Genomic DNA, 15,201 nt, shown 5'->3' on the forward strand with positions numbered 1-15,201 from the left:
GTCATCCTGGAGTGGCTGCCTTTACCTAATACTGTTTGACTGCAGAGCACTTACCTTTGTGTGTCACAGTTGCTGTTGAATCAGTTTTGTTGAAGGCTTTGAGCTGGCTAAATTACCTGGTGGGCCTCAGCCAGCAATTAGGATCATAAGAATTAAGTATGAAGGTGTCTTTAATTCAATTATCAGGTTTCCCTTACTGTCCTGACCCTCTCTTACCACTCCCCCAGGTCCTGTCACTCGGAGCTGATGTCCTACCAGAGTACAAACTCCAGACAGCCCGCATTGACAAGTTCACCATCCTTCACTACAGCCCCTTCAAAGCTGTGTGGGACTGGCTGATCCTGCTGCTGGTCATCTACACAGCAATCCTCACTCCCTACGCTGCTGCTTTCCTTCTCAATGACACAGAGGAACAGAAGAGGCGTGAATGTGGATACTCCTGCAGCCCTCTTAATGTAGTGGATTTAATGGTGGACATCATGTTCATCATCGACATCCTCATAAACTTCAGGACCACTTACGTAAACGTGAACGAGGAGGTCGTCAGCGATCCAGCTAAGATAGCAATCCATTACTTTAAAGGCTGGTTCCTTATAGACATGGTGGCGGCAATCCCCTTTGACCTTCTTATCTTTGGCTCAGGATCAGATGAGGTATGTTATCTCTAAAGCATATATTTCTTCCCTGTTTTTTTTGTTTTGCTGCACATCAACCCGGCCATGCTTGCCCTGTTATCCATTTACTAAGTCCAGACTTGTGCCCCTGGGCCACTATTAAAGCCTGAATCTTTCTGCCTCGGCTTTGAAAGGATTACTTTAAATTGCATGTTTTTTTTCATACTTTTTTCTCTTTTTTTTTTTTTTTTTTTTTGAATGGTCCTCATTCTAGAATCCATTTACACGGATTAATAGCTTACCAAATGGCAATCAATGATGCATTTATGAGAGGAGCAGGCCAACAGGGCTGTGTGCACAGCTTACACGCAGACGTGAGATGGCCATTGGTAGCCGGCTGCCAGGCCTGCTGGCTTGTTTGTTGATAGGATATGTCCCCTCAGGCTCTAGATCTACTTCAGTGCTTTACCGTGCTTTGTAGGCACTCCATTACACCAGAAAAGCTCCTGATTATAAACCACAATCATCTTTTCAGCCAGGGCGGCTGCTGCTGAGTCAGTTCAGTGAATCACAACAAATCAGAAAGAAAATGGATGTTTGTTTCCCCCACAAGACAGTGTACTGTAACAAAGAAATCACAAAACAGTTCTGGCAAATCTTCTCAAAAAGTTGCAAGTAAAACATATAATCTTTTGCGTCTGGGAAATCATTATTATTCATTATAATGAATAATAATAAATAGCATGTTACTGTGATAACATGCCGATACATTGCTTGCAGTTGTAGCTAACCAGCGTGGTCTTCATCATTTTCAGACAGAACATGCAACGTCCCACTCAACGGCATTCAAAAAATAAGAAACAACTGAGACAGTGGCAGATGGTTTTCACAAAGCTCGTTTAATTTAGCAGCAAGACGGTTTTAACCTACAAGCGCTAAAGTAAACCTTTTGATTGGAGCAGAGAATATATTCAAAATAGATTTCAATCAATATCTCGTTGCAACAACTTAGTCTTCCCACAAGATTGAACATACTACGAGAGGCATGATGCAAAATTGACACCATGTGGGGTTTTGTTGACAATGATAATGATTATAATAGAAATACAAATTAAAAAAAAGATTTATTTCAAGCTGTTGAACCTCCTAAATCTTGTACCCATTAGAGAGGAATGGGGAGAGAAGAGGGGAGGGAGGATTGTAGTGCTGTGCAGCTGTGTTTCAGTTTGAAATTGCTTGTTCAGGTACATTTAAGACGTAATTGAACTGCTATTTGATTGTCGAGTGCACTTTGCCTGTTGGCAAATGCATGGCCAATGCATGATTTTAAAGGCTTTTAAAATGACTTTTAGTCATGAAGCAACTACCAAAGAAAACAGAATAAAAATTCCTGCTTATGGCACCATTATAACCAATAGAGAGCTATAATTTAAAGCACATTAAAGAGAATGGTTGTTGGCTCATTTTTAATGAAACGAACATTTAAAGACAGGTTTTGAAGGCCCGAACAACTGACTTTGTATCCTGTTAACCCAGATAGAAACAGTTGTGGAAGTGCAAGTAAGATTCAAAAGTAGTGGAGCTATCGTTGAACAACTTTAACTTCATCCTGGAAAAGAAACAGAATGAGAAAAATGTCAGCTTTTAAAAAAATGTTTTTTATTTTTTAAGAACATCAAGATTGAAGGCGATGCTGTAGTGGTTAAAAAGGAGAGTGTGCAGGCATTAGACATTCGCTAATTGTCAGGTAGATAAATGACCGTTCCAATGGGAATGGTAGTTAGTGCTGCTTAAACCTTTCTTGATGACACAGAAGCAGCAATATACTCCCAGGGAGCCGCTGAGTGAGTGTTACTGCCCGTTCGGTGTTGAACAAATGAGGATTTATCTGTGTGCTGCTGGTGTCTTCACGTCTGTGTTCATTTGCCTTCGGCCAAAGAGCTGTCGGGAGTTGCCACAAGGGAGTCTTTATCTTTTTTCCCTGTTACAGAAACTCATTACCTCAGTTTGTGAAGTGACCCTCTGGATTTATCACTGCTTCAGTGATGCATCATAATGCATGTTGTTGACAGAGCATGTCAGAAGATGTGCCTGTGGTAGATATGCAGCAAATAAGGTTGCTTCTTGATAATTGCATGACAAATGAAATGTCCCATACTGAAACCAGATACATTTATTATAATACTGTTTTATAATACAGTATTATTATACACAGCTTTTGTTCAGTTAGTTTGACATATTAACATTCAAACTACTACTTTTTGTTTAGACCACCACTCTGATTGGCCTGCTGAAGACAGCTAGGCTCCTGCGTTTGGTGCGTGTAGCGAGGAAGCTGGACCGCTACTCCGAGTACGGTGCGGCAGTCCTCATGCTGCTCATGTGCATCTTCGCCCTCATTGCCCACTGGCTAGCCTGTATATGGTACGCCATTGGCAACGTGGAGAAGCCCTACTTGGAGCACAAGATTGGCTGGCTAGACAATCTGGGCGTGTCTATAGGAAAGAGATACAACTACAGCGACCCGAACTCTGGTCCCTCTATCAATGACAAGTATGTCACAGCACTTTACTTCACCTTCAGCAGTCTGACCAGCGTGGGCTTCGGAAATGTTTCCCCAAACACCAACTCAGAGAAGATCTTTTCCATCTGTGTCATGTTGATTGGCTGTGAGTATGTTTTGGTCTTTTTTTAAATTTTATTTGAGCATAACTTTATTCTGCTTTTATCTGGCGCAGCATTGAAGTGGACTCAGTCATGAACTTCATTTTGATTAGATCTATTGCATGTATGTCCATCCTGGGAGAAGGATCCCTTCTTTGTTGTCCTTCCTGAGATTTCACCTGTTTCCTAATTAAAGTTTTTCTTTATCGGAATCGAGGGTCTAAGCACAGATGATTGTCTGCTGCACGGATGTTGTGCAGCAGACATGCAAATTAGTGATTTGTGATATTACTATGATTTGACTTGACAGGTATCTAACTTACCTCTTTTATTGATCATTGTTTGTATTTCAGCCCTCATGTATGCCAGTATTTTTGGAAATGTCTCTGCCATTATCCAGAGGTTATACTCGAGTACGGCCCGATATCATGCTCAAATGTTACGGGTCAGGGAGTTCATTCGCTTCCATCAGATTCCCAACCCACTGAGGCAGCGGCTGGAAGAGTACTTCCAACACTCCTGGGCCTACACCAACGGCATTGATATGAACACGGTAAGTAAAAGGGATCACCACATCTAACTGTTATTTTAACTGGATAGCATGCCCAACAAAATGAACTGATCTTAATGACATTAGAAATGCTGAATATGCAAGATTCTAAAAAGAGCTTTCTTTCTCTTGTCTGCTTTTCATTTGGATTAACATCCCTACATTGGTAAGAGCAGGAGGTACATGTTTTTATTTCTTGTCATTTTCATGTCACTGTTTAAAATAACAACCCCATTATCCAGACAGTGTCAATATCAGAAATGTCATCACTTGCAGTATGCATGATTTGTGTGAAATCATCCAATTATTATCGTGTATTTCACATCCTAAAGCAAATTAATCATATTTTAGAGCGAATTATGCGAGGGTAGCATGCACTGAAATGGCATTTTGTCTTGTTTTAATTCCATCTGAAATTGTAATTGCAATAACCTTATCAGTAACTTTTGCAGGCAACTGCTATATTCCTCAACAATTCATGTGTTAATGTTTTGCCTTTTTATTGCTTTTAATGTTCAAGTAGATATATTCGATCGATTCAAGAAATGTAAGTTTAGGTATTTAAGGCAATATCCCAAGATGAAGTGCCTTCTTACTAATTAAGGCTTTACGATCCCATATATTGGCTCCTCATCCATCATATAATATATAATATATACCATATAGTGGGATAAAGCATAAAAGTTGTGATTATTAAATGTGGTTACTGGTCGGAGAAGTCTGTTTTTCTACTTTAACAAGTTGTGTAAAATGAATAATGTTATGCAGTCAATTATTTCCTTTGAGGTGGATGCATACATCAAAAGTCTGTTTAATTCATGGCTTCTACAAATGAATTGAGGGTATAAAAATGGTCGCTTCTGTGTTGCTCGCATTATATCACACAATACACTTTTCTCTAATATGATGTGTTACCAGTTAAAGAAAAGAAAGAGACAAAGCCAAAACTGAGTAGTCAATGTGGGGCTTTATTTGGTCATTTTTACATATGACATTTGGTATGAAATCAGAAATTGTTACATCTTGATATAATTAACATGAATGCGTCTTGATTAAGAAACACTGTAGTGTCCTATTACATTTGAGCTTGGTCTTCCAATACTCTGTATGACTGTTTAATGGGTCTATAACTCTCCACATTTGTTTCCCTCACATGTCCTTATCTCTGTGCTAGTGTCAAGCTAAATTACAACTTCTCTTCGTAAAAGTACATTCATCTTAACACATTTGCTGCTCACAGCTTCCCGCTGGCTCGCAGAACAATCTCTTTGAGATTATCAAACTCAATATTTTGTGCATTTTGACTCACCAATTGTCTCTGCATCACAGGTCCTAAAAGGTTTTCCTGAGTGCCTGCAGGCAGATATCTGCCTTCACCTCAACAAGAGTCTTCTTGAAGACTGCAAAGCGTTCCAAGGAGCCTCCAAAGGCTGCCTGAGGGCCTTGGCCATGCACTTCAAAACCACTCATGCCCCACCTGGAGACACTCTGGTCCACAGTGGTGATGTGCTCACCTCTCTCTACTTTCTGTCCCGTGGCTCTATTGAGATCCTGAAAGATGACATTGTGGTAGCCATCCTGGGTAAATACAATGCCTTGTTGCTTATGTGAAATATGATAATGGGCAACACTAAATTAATAAGGTATTGTTATGGCCGTCCTATGAAAGCTGAATAAGTTATTAGTGGATATATTCATCTCCTTTGAGCTAAGATTGTTTTTATTTGACCTTTTGCCAGTTTCCATCATCAGCATCAGGAATCTAGTGACACACTCTAGTGAATAACTGCAAAAGTCACCTCCCTGTTGTATTGAAGATCTGCCAGCTGTTGAGACAAAGACTGCTTTTGTCTGAGCTTGAAAGAGGAAATGGTTAGATCTCGTAGATCGGCCCCTTTATAATTGATACAAACATAATGCTCCATCAGCATAATTTTGCTCCAAACTGTCCCAGCTCCTAACAAGGTAGTGGTCAGCCGATGGCCCTCAAGCATTTTCCTCTAGTAATGAGTCCAACAAGGCTGCCAGCAATGTTCCTCGGGTGAGGAATTAGTCTCTTATACCTCCATCCAGGCAGTGATGAATTAAATCATTGTGCTGAGAGCTGCATGTGGGGGAGAGATAAACCACTCTGTGTGAGGCTGTGCTCTGTGGCAGAAAGGTGTCTGGTGCGTGCTGTGATAGGCACACTGGCAGCCAACGTATCATATCTCATTCTGCTGAACCCCTGCTTACAGTGTTGGCATATAGTGAACCCCGGCACCAACAAAGGGCTTTTTCATCATGGCCTTCAAACCAGACCTGTCGTCCTTTGCTAAATTGACCCTTATTTAAGCAGGAGAAACTCCGGTGGTACAACACTTGACTTCCTAGAAGTTTGCTAAAGAATTGGCTTCATTATGTGATTGCCGTTATCGGCGCACATTCTTCCTTTGAAGTACACAAGTGTGTCAATCCCAGTCAAAACCTCCTCTCCCTCCACATCAAAGTTGCTTTGAGCATAAATAATGGATCAAAGATAGAAAGACAACTGATGCACAGCCCTGGGAGAACATCTATACAGCGAGGGAAGACTGTCTGTGCCCTTTAGTGAGACCCTTGGGAACAGCGAGATACATCCCTAAAGAAAACAAGACGCAAGTTATTCTCTATATTGCGACCTGTAGATATAAAAGCAGGTTACACTGACATGTTCCCTATCCCAGTAAACCTTTGGAGAAGATTTATTGTCTCTGTGTGTGTTGATACCAGGAAAAAATGACATCTTTGGAGAAATGATCTGTCTGTTGGCCAAGCCTGGGAAGTCCAATGCTGATGTGCGAGCTCTGAGTTACTGTGACCTGAGCACCATTCAGAGAGAAGATCTGCTCGAGGTGATAGACATGTACCCAGAGTTTGCCGACTATTTCTTCAACAACCTTGAGCTTACCTTCAACCTCAGAGAGGAGTCTCCAAAGGTAGATGATATTGTTGTTCAGGGAGCCACGTTCAATTGATGCTGTTCACATTGTCATGACTATGGATCATTGGATTTATATTATAATTTTGGACAATTCAAAGTCTATCAATGCTGCCAACTAATTGTATTAATTAATAGATTCTAATACTCGCATTGTTGCAGCCCTCAAGCTGCCAAGGCGGTGATTCAGATGGCGAGGGCAGTAAGAGCATTAAAAGAAGGATCTCCCTCACACCGGATGTATCTAAAGGTAAGTGGAAACTAATATGCACACCTCCAGTACAGCCTCTTGTGGTTGCAAATGTGTTCTTTGTTATTGTTAACTGAGTGGAGCGCCCTAAGAGCATCTACTCCACATGGAATACAGAGCAGAACGGCAACGCCTGTTGATTGCTGTTCCACAGGGGAAAGCAGGAAAGTGGTTAAAGACTTGAGTAGGGAGAGGGAGTCCAACTCGTGCCTAAAGAGGAGTTCAGAAGTCCTTTGTACCTCTCCACCCAACGCCCCAGTCCTGGAATCAAATCTCGTTGTCAGAGAAAACGTGGAGAGAAGACCATCCTTTGAAGGTAATATATTTTTGTTTTACTGATGAGTATTTTATTCATGTACTCTTTACTGTTGAGACAAGTACTCGTGGAGAAGTGTTGCTAGGGGTTCCTGGGTGGTGCAGGGCGAAAGGCATGACGATGGGAAGCCAGTGTGGGATTATGTCCTTGTTGCTGCAATAGAAACTCTCATCAAGTGGTTGGAGCAAGTGTGTTGAGGTGGCTGAGATCTTCCGAGGCTTCCAAGGCTAGTTTGAGTGATATATCCATCATTTTAAAGGCTTGTCTTACACCAAAACACTTTGTTCTGGGAGCTTCAGGTGCCCAATGTTTACAGCTGTATAGGGTTTTAAAGACATAACATTTCCAATAATTAAACATGTCACTTACTAAACCAGTATTCATGATATTAATTTGCAACCTTACTCGCACAAATGAAATACAGAATACAGAAAGAGGAAATTACAAATGTACAGTCTTCTTTCTTTTCTCCAAGGAGTCTGCCTCAGAGACATAAAATACTTTACAGTAACTGACAAACCTGATATAGAAATAACAGGAGTTTGTATGGGCAAAGCACATCCCACTGATAAGACTGACTGAGAGCAGAAACCTGAGTGACAGACTGAAGATATTGTTAATGTTAGACTGTTAGACAGATACAGAACATATGGCTGCATAAGGGCAATGGTAAGTGCACACACAGCATCCTACAAGGGTCCAGCCACCTGCACAGACTGCTGCACCAGATAGTGTAATCACAGAACGTGTGTGTTTGAAATCACAAAAGAGGCTGAACACATACTGTATCATTGGACAGCAAGCTGAATACTATACAGGTGCCCGGCAGAGATAACAACAGGGTTGGTTTGCTGCTGGAAAACATTGCGTTGATTCGCCCAGTTTACGAGTTTGATGGATTACAAAAAACAACCTACCCGTAGCTCTCATGTAGAGATTAATTACGTTCTAATTTAGTGTGTGTGTGTGGGGGGGGGGGGGGGGGTTGTATAGTAATGACATTGTTCTGAGGATGTCAAGCATGTGTGTTGGTTTGGCTCTTCAGATCTGTGCTGTGATAAATGGGCCTGTAAGAAGCCTACGGACTACCTGGATGAGTCAGCACAGTTCCAGGACCTGAGAGAGGATGATAATTCTACCAGCGAGATCACGTATGGAGAGGTGGAACAGCGCTTAGGTCAGCTTCAAGACCACTTAAACAGGTACACATTTTCAAAGTCAGCATACAGGGTGTTGATTCTCGTGTAACACATGAACACATAAACGGTGAATTACACCAGAATGCAAACTTTACCAGTTTATAAACCAGTGTATGATGAAAGTGCTTTTGTCTTTTCTTTCATGGTCTAAATGGTTTCTTTTTGTCACCAGCACAGAAAGTATTTTACTTTTTTTCTTTATCATAGATTTATCCAGTGCTTAATTTGTAGATCAGGAGATGCTGGAAAACAGAGAGGAAGCTTTTTTGATCGGTCAGCAGGATAGAAAAAGTCACTCAACGCATCAAATATCCACAGTGCCAATAATCATTCATTCATTATTAATAATAATTTAATAATAATAATTTTGCACCAACGTCCATTTCGACTTGAGGGTAAACTGTTCCAAATTTGATGAACGAAGGTAACTGTGACTTCACAAAACACGTTTTTGGCCATAACTCAAGAATGAATGTGCTAATTATGACAATTTCACACAAAAGGTCTAATTAGATAAAATTATGAAGTGAGGACAGTTTGGACAAACATAGATGTTAACAGAGAAATACAACAAGAATGCGGTCATTCAAATTTTTCATATTTTGAAGAAATAATACTAATAAATAATAAATAATAATAGAAAATTAAATTCATGGTTATTCTTATTAATTGTCCTGCCATTCAATTTTCAGTTCGTGACTTCATGATAATAGTGTGCCTTATATTTTAAAGTTGTCACCTCCTACACTGCAAAAAGTAAGCCACACTGTTCAATCACTGGCAACGTGTAGTTCAATTGCAAAGTGCATGAGTGGGTGGACGAAGACAACTAGCTGACAGGAGCCGTTGTCGGACTCAGAGTGGGAGGCTGGATTTACTGGAAGCAGGATAATGTACAGTACCGCTGCAGAACCGGAACCAATTAAACAAGAGAATGGTTGGATACAACATTTTGCAGTGTTTGTCGTGCTCAGAATCTAAAACTGATGACTGAGAACAGAGTATGTGTGAAACAAAAGCCACTCTCGAGCTAAACTCCCTGTAATTTAAACAATAGATGAGCAGGCAAGCTACCTTTCCAGAGTGAATACATTGCATTTTAGTGTCATTATTTTCTGTAGCGGAGAACGACACTGGCCATAGTTCTAACAACACACCTGCAGTCTGCAGGCCACCTGAAATAGACACACAAATGAACAGCAGGTGGTATTTTTAGCTGGAATAATGACAGAGAACAAGAAACGGCATCAGGGTGCGGGAAATACCGGGCTGGCTCATTTTATTTTGCTGAGAAAAGACATTTTATCCAATGCACTCTACCTGGCCTTGTTTTTTCCCACCAATGCTAGCTTGCTGCAAGAGGAGCAGCACTTTTCTGCCATTTTGTGCTTTTGTGGCTTTGACTGGTCTGAAAGGATATGACAGGAACATTTCTTTGCTGTAGCACAGTGTGGCTGCTTTATCCCTCATCAGTCATAACCTATAAACAAATGCTGCCTTGTTACAATAAGGCAGCACAGCGACACAATAGAGACATAAGACATGACATCGCCCATGTAAATTTGAATTATTATTATTAATTATTATTGTTATTATATAAGGTTATTTAGCATTACTCAGTTTTGCCTGAGCAGAAGCTCAAAGTAGTGTATGCAGGGAAGTACAGCTGGGTTCGTTTTCAGCCATTGCATGATCAGACTTCATCTCCACTGTGATCATCTTTCTTTTTTCTGCTCTTTTCGAGGCTGGAGTCTCAGCTGATGACAGATATTCAGACCATCCTGCAGCTGCTGCAAAGACAATCGACGCTGGGACCTCCAGCCTACAGCACTGTGACTGCCAGTCCAGACTATCACAGACCTGCTGTAAAGGTTCAGCCGGTTGCACCGACTGCAAGCCATTTTTTCAGCCATACAGGAACTCAAGTAAGGAAAGAGGTAGAGACAGTTTTTTCCCCCACACAATAAGTTATTTTTGCACATGATGTTCATGAAGCATTGCATTTTTTTCTGGCAATCACCAATCGCATTCTCACCAAGTCATCAGTGGTGTTGAAGGAGACAATGAGGCAGTCTGTGTAATCTGACAAGCTCCCACTGTTTCTTATTGCTTAGCTGCAACCTGTTTTGAATGATTGGTAGGCATGCCACAGTGTCGGCCAGGAAGTCTGAACAATCAGAGGAACAAATCTGAGCCACTGTCTGACACCATCTCAATTGTCTGGATGACATAAACCTTACCCATATGGGAGTCAATACAGGCTCAATTTTAAATACAGTAGTTTTTATTTAGTTTTTTTTGTATCTGTCAATTATTGCTTTTTTCTGGAATTTATAACTTCACAATTATCGTTCAGTTTTTAGGTAAATACATTGTATATTCTTTTTTAATTTTTCTTTTTTTCTTTTTTCTTTTTGTTTTTAATACATTTTTTATTGAAAGACACGAGACAATATTAAGACAACATAGACATAACAACAAGAGGATGACAAGAACAGTGGGATAAAAGCCAGCAAATGTCATATAGTCAGTGTGTGTGTATGTGTGCGTGTGTGTGTGTGTGTGTGTGAGAATGTCCTTCAGCCTTTTGAGATGGAGGGAAAAATATATAAAAATAATAATAATAATAATTTAAAAAAAAGAAAGAAATAAAACACAACAAACCAAAAAAAAAATGAAAAAATGAAAAACAGGTAAGTATGTGTGCATATGGATGTTCATGTATGCATGTACGTGGGTTTCAATTGGTTGTCCGGCAAGAAAAACATTGTATATAAATACATTGTATATTCTGCCACTTTTCTTCTTAGGGCCCCAACCACAAACTGGAGAGGACCATTCAGGAATCCAAAGACTCTCTGTCGAGCTTGGCCAACGTGAATGCCCCCATCGAGGGCAGCCTTACAGCGTTGCTTGTACAAAGACACACAGAGCCGCAACAACAGATCACAGGGCATCAACAGTCTGCACTGATCCTTCTTCCAACTGAAACCTCGTCCACCTCCTCCTCTTCCTCCCCAGCCCCTTCTGACTCCAACCTGAACACCACTGGACTCAATAAACCTGTCTCAGAGTCTCAGAGTTCCCAGGGCCATAAACCTTCCAGCAGCACGGTGTTCTAACATCTGGGTTGGATTGCTGTAATTACTTTTTAAGTAGCGGCTTTTTATTGGCATGCTGGCACAGACATCTGTATTGTTCATTTGCATTGGCTTGGTATTAGTAAGATGTTTGTTCTTTTCATTATGCATGTGGATAAAATACTGTTGCTGCCGTTAACAGTGTGTTCAACTGTTTACTGCAGTTATCAGTGTAATAACAATGGTTACATATTGTAACAGTAGTTCTATTAACACGGAAGCTCTCTGATGGACTCTAGAAGGACAGAACTTCCCCATTTACTCAGTCGCCAGCTTCCTAACTAAGTTCAACGTAATCGGCAGGAATGCCGGTTAAAGCAGAACTCCACCTGGTTGTGATAGAACTAGCACTACAACACCTAATCGACTTTCTTTTTCAACCAGCTTTGTTCTCTAATGGGCTCTAATGGACTCTGTACCACTGCTCGTGACTCAACAGGTTATGTCCCAACACACAATTGGTCACACTGGGCTAGACTGAGTGGGCAAGTGAGTCAGCCATAGCGAACACCACATGTACTGTATCAAATCGGGGTTTTCACTTAATTCGTGGACCACCAGAAAGAGAGATAGAGATGTCAAGCCAACTGCTCCTCGTCATCCCCAGATAAGGTTCCTGTAGGAGCTGAACATGAGCTGAACACTCAGAGAGAGACCAAAAACAGGTAGAGACACTCAAAAAACATCCAAAGTGCTTCCTGGTCAGGTGTGGGTGACAGCAGCACCACACAGAAAGCGTAGGCCAAGAAAAAGACAGAAGTAAGTCACCTGACGAACAAGGTGACAAATGCCAGCCACCAATCCTTCCTTACAAGTAAAAGCAAGGGAGGGGGGCAGTAAAAAGCCAAACACCCAGATCACCCAACTGTATAGAGCAGAGATCTGGGGCTCCGGGACAAACACTGCCAGGAGAGTTTTTGTCAATCGACTGATGGAATTAGTTGATGCCTTCCGCATAGTTAACAATAGTTTATTTGGACAAGTATTTGCCAACAACCTTTTCAGGCCTTTTCCCACCCTTTCGTTTCTGTAGTCAGAAGAGTGAAAGAGTATCTCCCGATAAGCTGAGTGTCAACGGAGAGCAGCTACTTTACCACTCACTGCCAAAGTGACCATAGAGACAGGGAAATGCAATTGATCGCTTAGCTTCCTGTACTCCAGTTAGTGTAAATAAAGGAAGTAGAGATGGAGACCTCGACTTAAATTTGTAGTTGTTGGCGAAAGGTGGCCCACCTCTGTCACCAGGTCGTCCAAACAGTTTTCAAGTGCAACCTGAGACTTGGAAGCAAGGAATGTGAGCCAAATCTTTGGCCCTGCACTACTTTTGTGTCCTCATTGCCATCATACATGTACTGCATGATTATGTAAAGCATGAGAAGGGGACTTTGTCACAACAGGAAAATGGTGACATAGCCATTCTTGCTCCAGCTGAAGTGTTGGCCTGGCACCTGACTCTGAGGCGCTGACAAGGCCATAAGTCAGAACACATATGGTGAATTTCCTCTGCTGGGATGGTGGCCACATGAACACCCTCAGCAGTCACTGAGGAACCTGGAAAGTCCTGTTAGAGCCTGTTTGAGTATAAAGCCTGTGTGTTACATATATAACCTCTACCACTTAGAGGGCCTGTATACGGTTTTCAGCTATTAGAGCAATACAGCATTATTACAAAGGTGTGAGAACAGTTTTCTTTTCCTTAGTTGTATGCCCGTCTTCTCTGAAGTGTGACTCAGGGGTTGTGGAAAATTGCACTGCAATATATAGCACAGTATCAAGTATACTGTCGTTTTCTTCTTAAAACAATGTGCATTATTACTGTGCAACACTGACGTGCACCGACTGCACGACATTAAGCCAACAGAACGCACCATACATGCTTGTCCAGGTAGTTATCATAACATGCAGATTTAAGTAGTCTGTATTCTGCTGTTATCTTAGAGATAGGACTCTGACAAACAAGTATGATGTAGGTATTTCTACATGGCAGTGCATGTGTTTTCTATTTATATATTTACTGTTTTGCACTGTTTATGAGCCCAAAGTAGCACATTACAATATACAATGATGTCAGAGTATTTGTCTCTTTTTAGGATGCACTTAAAGGGTGGGTTGGGGGAGAGAGGGGAAGGGGAACACATGGAAAGTTAGTACTTGCGCATAAACAGGCCCCAGAGAGGGTTTTGTGCCTATACAACCAATCCAAATGCTAAGTCAGCATCTTCATGTATAACTAACCATGACATCAATGAAGCATATCGTTTGCCTGTACTGTTTTTGTTGGCAATGTACATTCAATTTTAAATATTGTTAGACAGTTGTTAGAAGATAAATACATCACATTGCAAGGTGTTAAAAAATATTTTTTTTTCTTTTTTTTAACTGAGTAAATTATATGAGAAACTCATTAGAAAAACAGTAGTAGATATGTTTGTTTTGAAGCTGTGGGAGCAATAAATGAAAACACACTTCTAGTTGTGTCACATTTCTCTTTTTAAGTCCATAAAGGTGTACTAACAATGCAAACACAAATGACTACACTATCACTTCTCTAAAGTTGCACAAGCTTGCCAGAGCTATGCTCATGAGGTCAGGTCACCGATAGTGAGTCAATGCACCAATGATACAATGGTAAAGCTGTCCCGCCTTTGCAGGTGCTGAATGATAGTGAGGGAAAAGAAAATCAAAGGATTTGAATCAGCCACAACTAAAAACACCTGTGTGAAAGGACAATTGGTGTGTTGGGCCTTTAACTAAATTTACTTCTACTCACGTTTAAACAAAGTTCCTAACAACATGTTGCACGAATATATCAATACATGTTAACAAATGCAATGCCGCTATGAACAGCTGAGTGCGAAAGTCAGTTCTTACAGGTCACTGTTAAAATACAAAAACAGCTTTAAAAACCTCAGTCAGATGCAGGCTAATGTTGTAGGGCCTATTATTATTATTATTTATATATTTATATATTTATTATTATTATTATTATAGGGCCTATGCAAAGACCTGTTATTGAAACGTATTATGTGACAATGCTGACACCTGGTGGCCAGTTCAGTATGGCGTGAATTTGATTACATGGTCGTTGACGTACCAAAAAGTCCCAGATGTCCCAGTTTCCCACTAGCACCTAAACGCAGCATGGATATGCGTCTTTAAACTTTACGCAAGAGACAGTTCATGTAACCTGATCCATATATATATATATCAGGCGATCCGTGCGCACACGTTAAACGATCTAGAAATCCATAAATAAAAATGTCACAAATATTTCAGACATGTGTAAGCTTTTCGAAGGGGATGTATCAGACCGGTGAAGTTTAGTTTATGCATTTGCATAACTGTTTTACAAGTGTTCAAACCGCTTGGTATTAGATTGGAACACGCATTTGTGAATACCGAATATTATTTTGAATTATTAATATTTGTCTATATCACATTGTTCATTTGTAGATCATGTAATAAACAACATGTCTGTGTCGATTTTGAAATCAGTTTCACGACAGTTT

General features: G+C 40.7%; 1 protein-coding gene across 1 annotated transcript in view; it reads left to right on the plus strand.

The window, feature by feature from the left end:
- Window positions 1-11,674, plus strand: part of kcnh7 (potassium voltage-gated channel subfamily H member 7) — a gene marked incomplete at both ends in the record, with an annotated part of 30,537 nt that extends 18,863 nt beyond the window's left edge. Inside the window, 11 exon segments of the mRNA XM_079276632.1 lie at window positions 228-653; window positions 2,884-3,283; window positions 3,632-3,831; window positions 5,158-5,410; window positions 6,580-6,785; window positions 6,950-7,066; window positions 7,202-7,210; window positions 7,212-7,353; window positions 8,399-8,555; window positions 10,297-10,477; window positions 11,363-11,674. Of these exon segments, the coding sequence (XP_079132758.1) occupies window positions 228-653; window positions 2,884-3,283; window positions 3,632-3,831; window positions 5,158-5,410; window positions 6,580-6,785; window positions 6,950-7,066; window positions 7,202-7,210; window positions 7,212-7,353; window positions 8,399-8,555; window positions 10,297-10,477; window positions 11,363-11,674 (2,403 nt within the window).
- Window positions 11,675-15,201: the final 3,527 nt, after the last annotated feature.

This window comes from Melanostigma gelatinosum (genome assembly GCF_949748355.1).
Source record: "Melanostigma gelatinosum genome assembly, chromosome: 10".
Lineage (NCBI taxonomy): Eukaryota > Metazoa > Chordata > Actinopteri > Perciformes > Zoarcidae > Melanostigma > Melanostigma gelatinosum.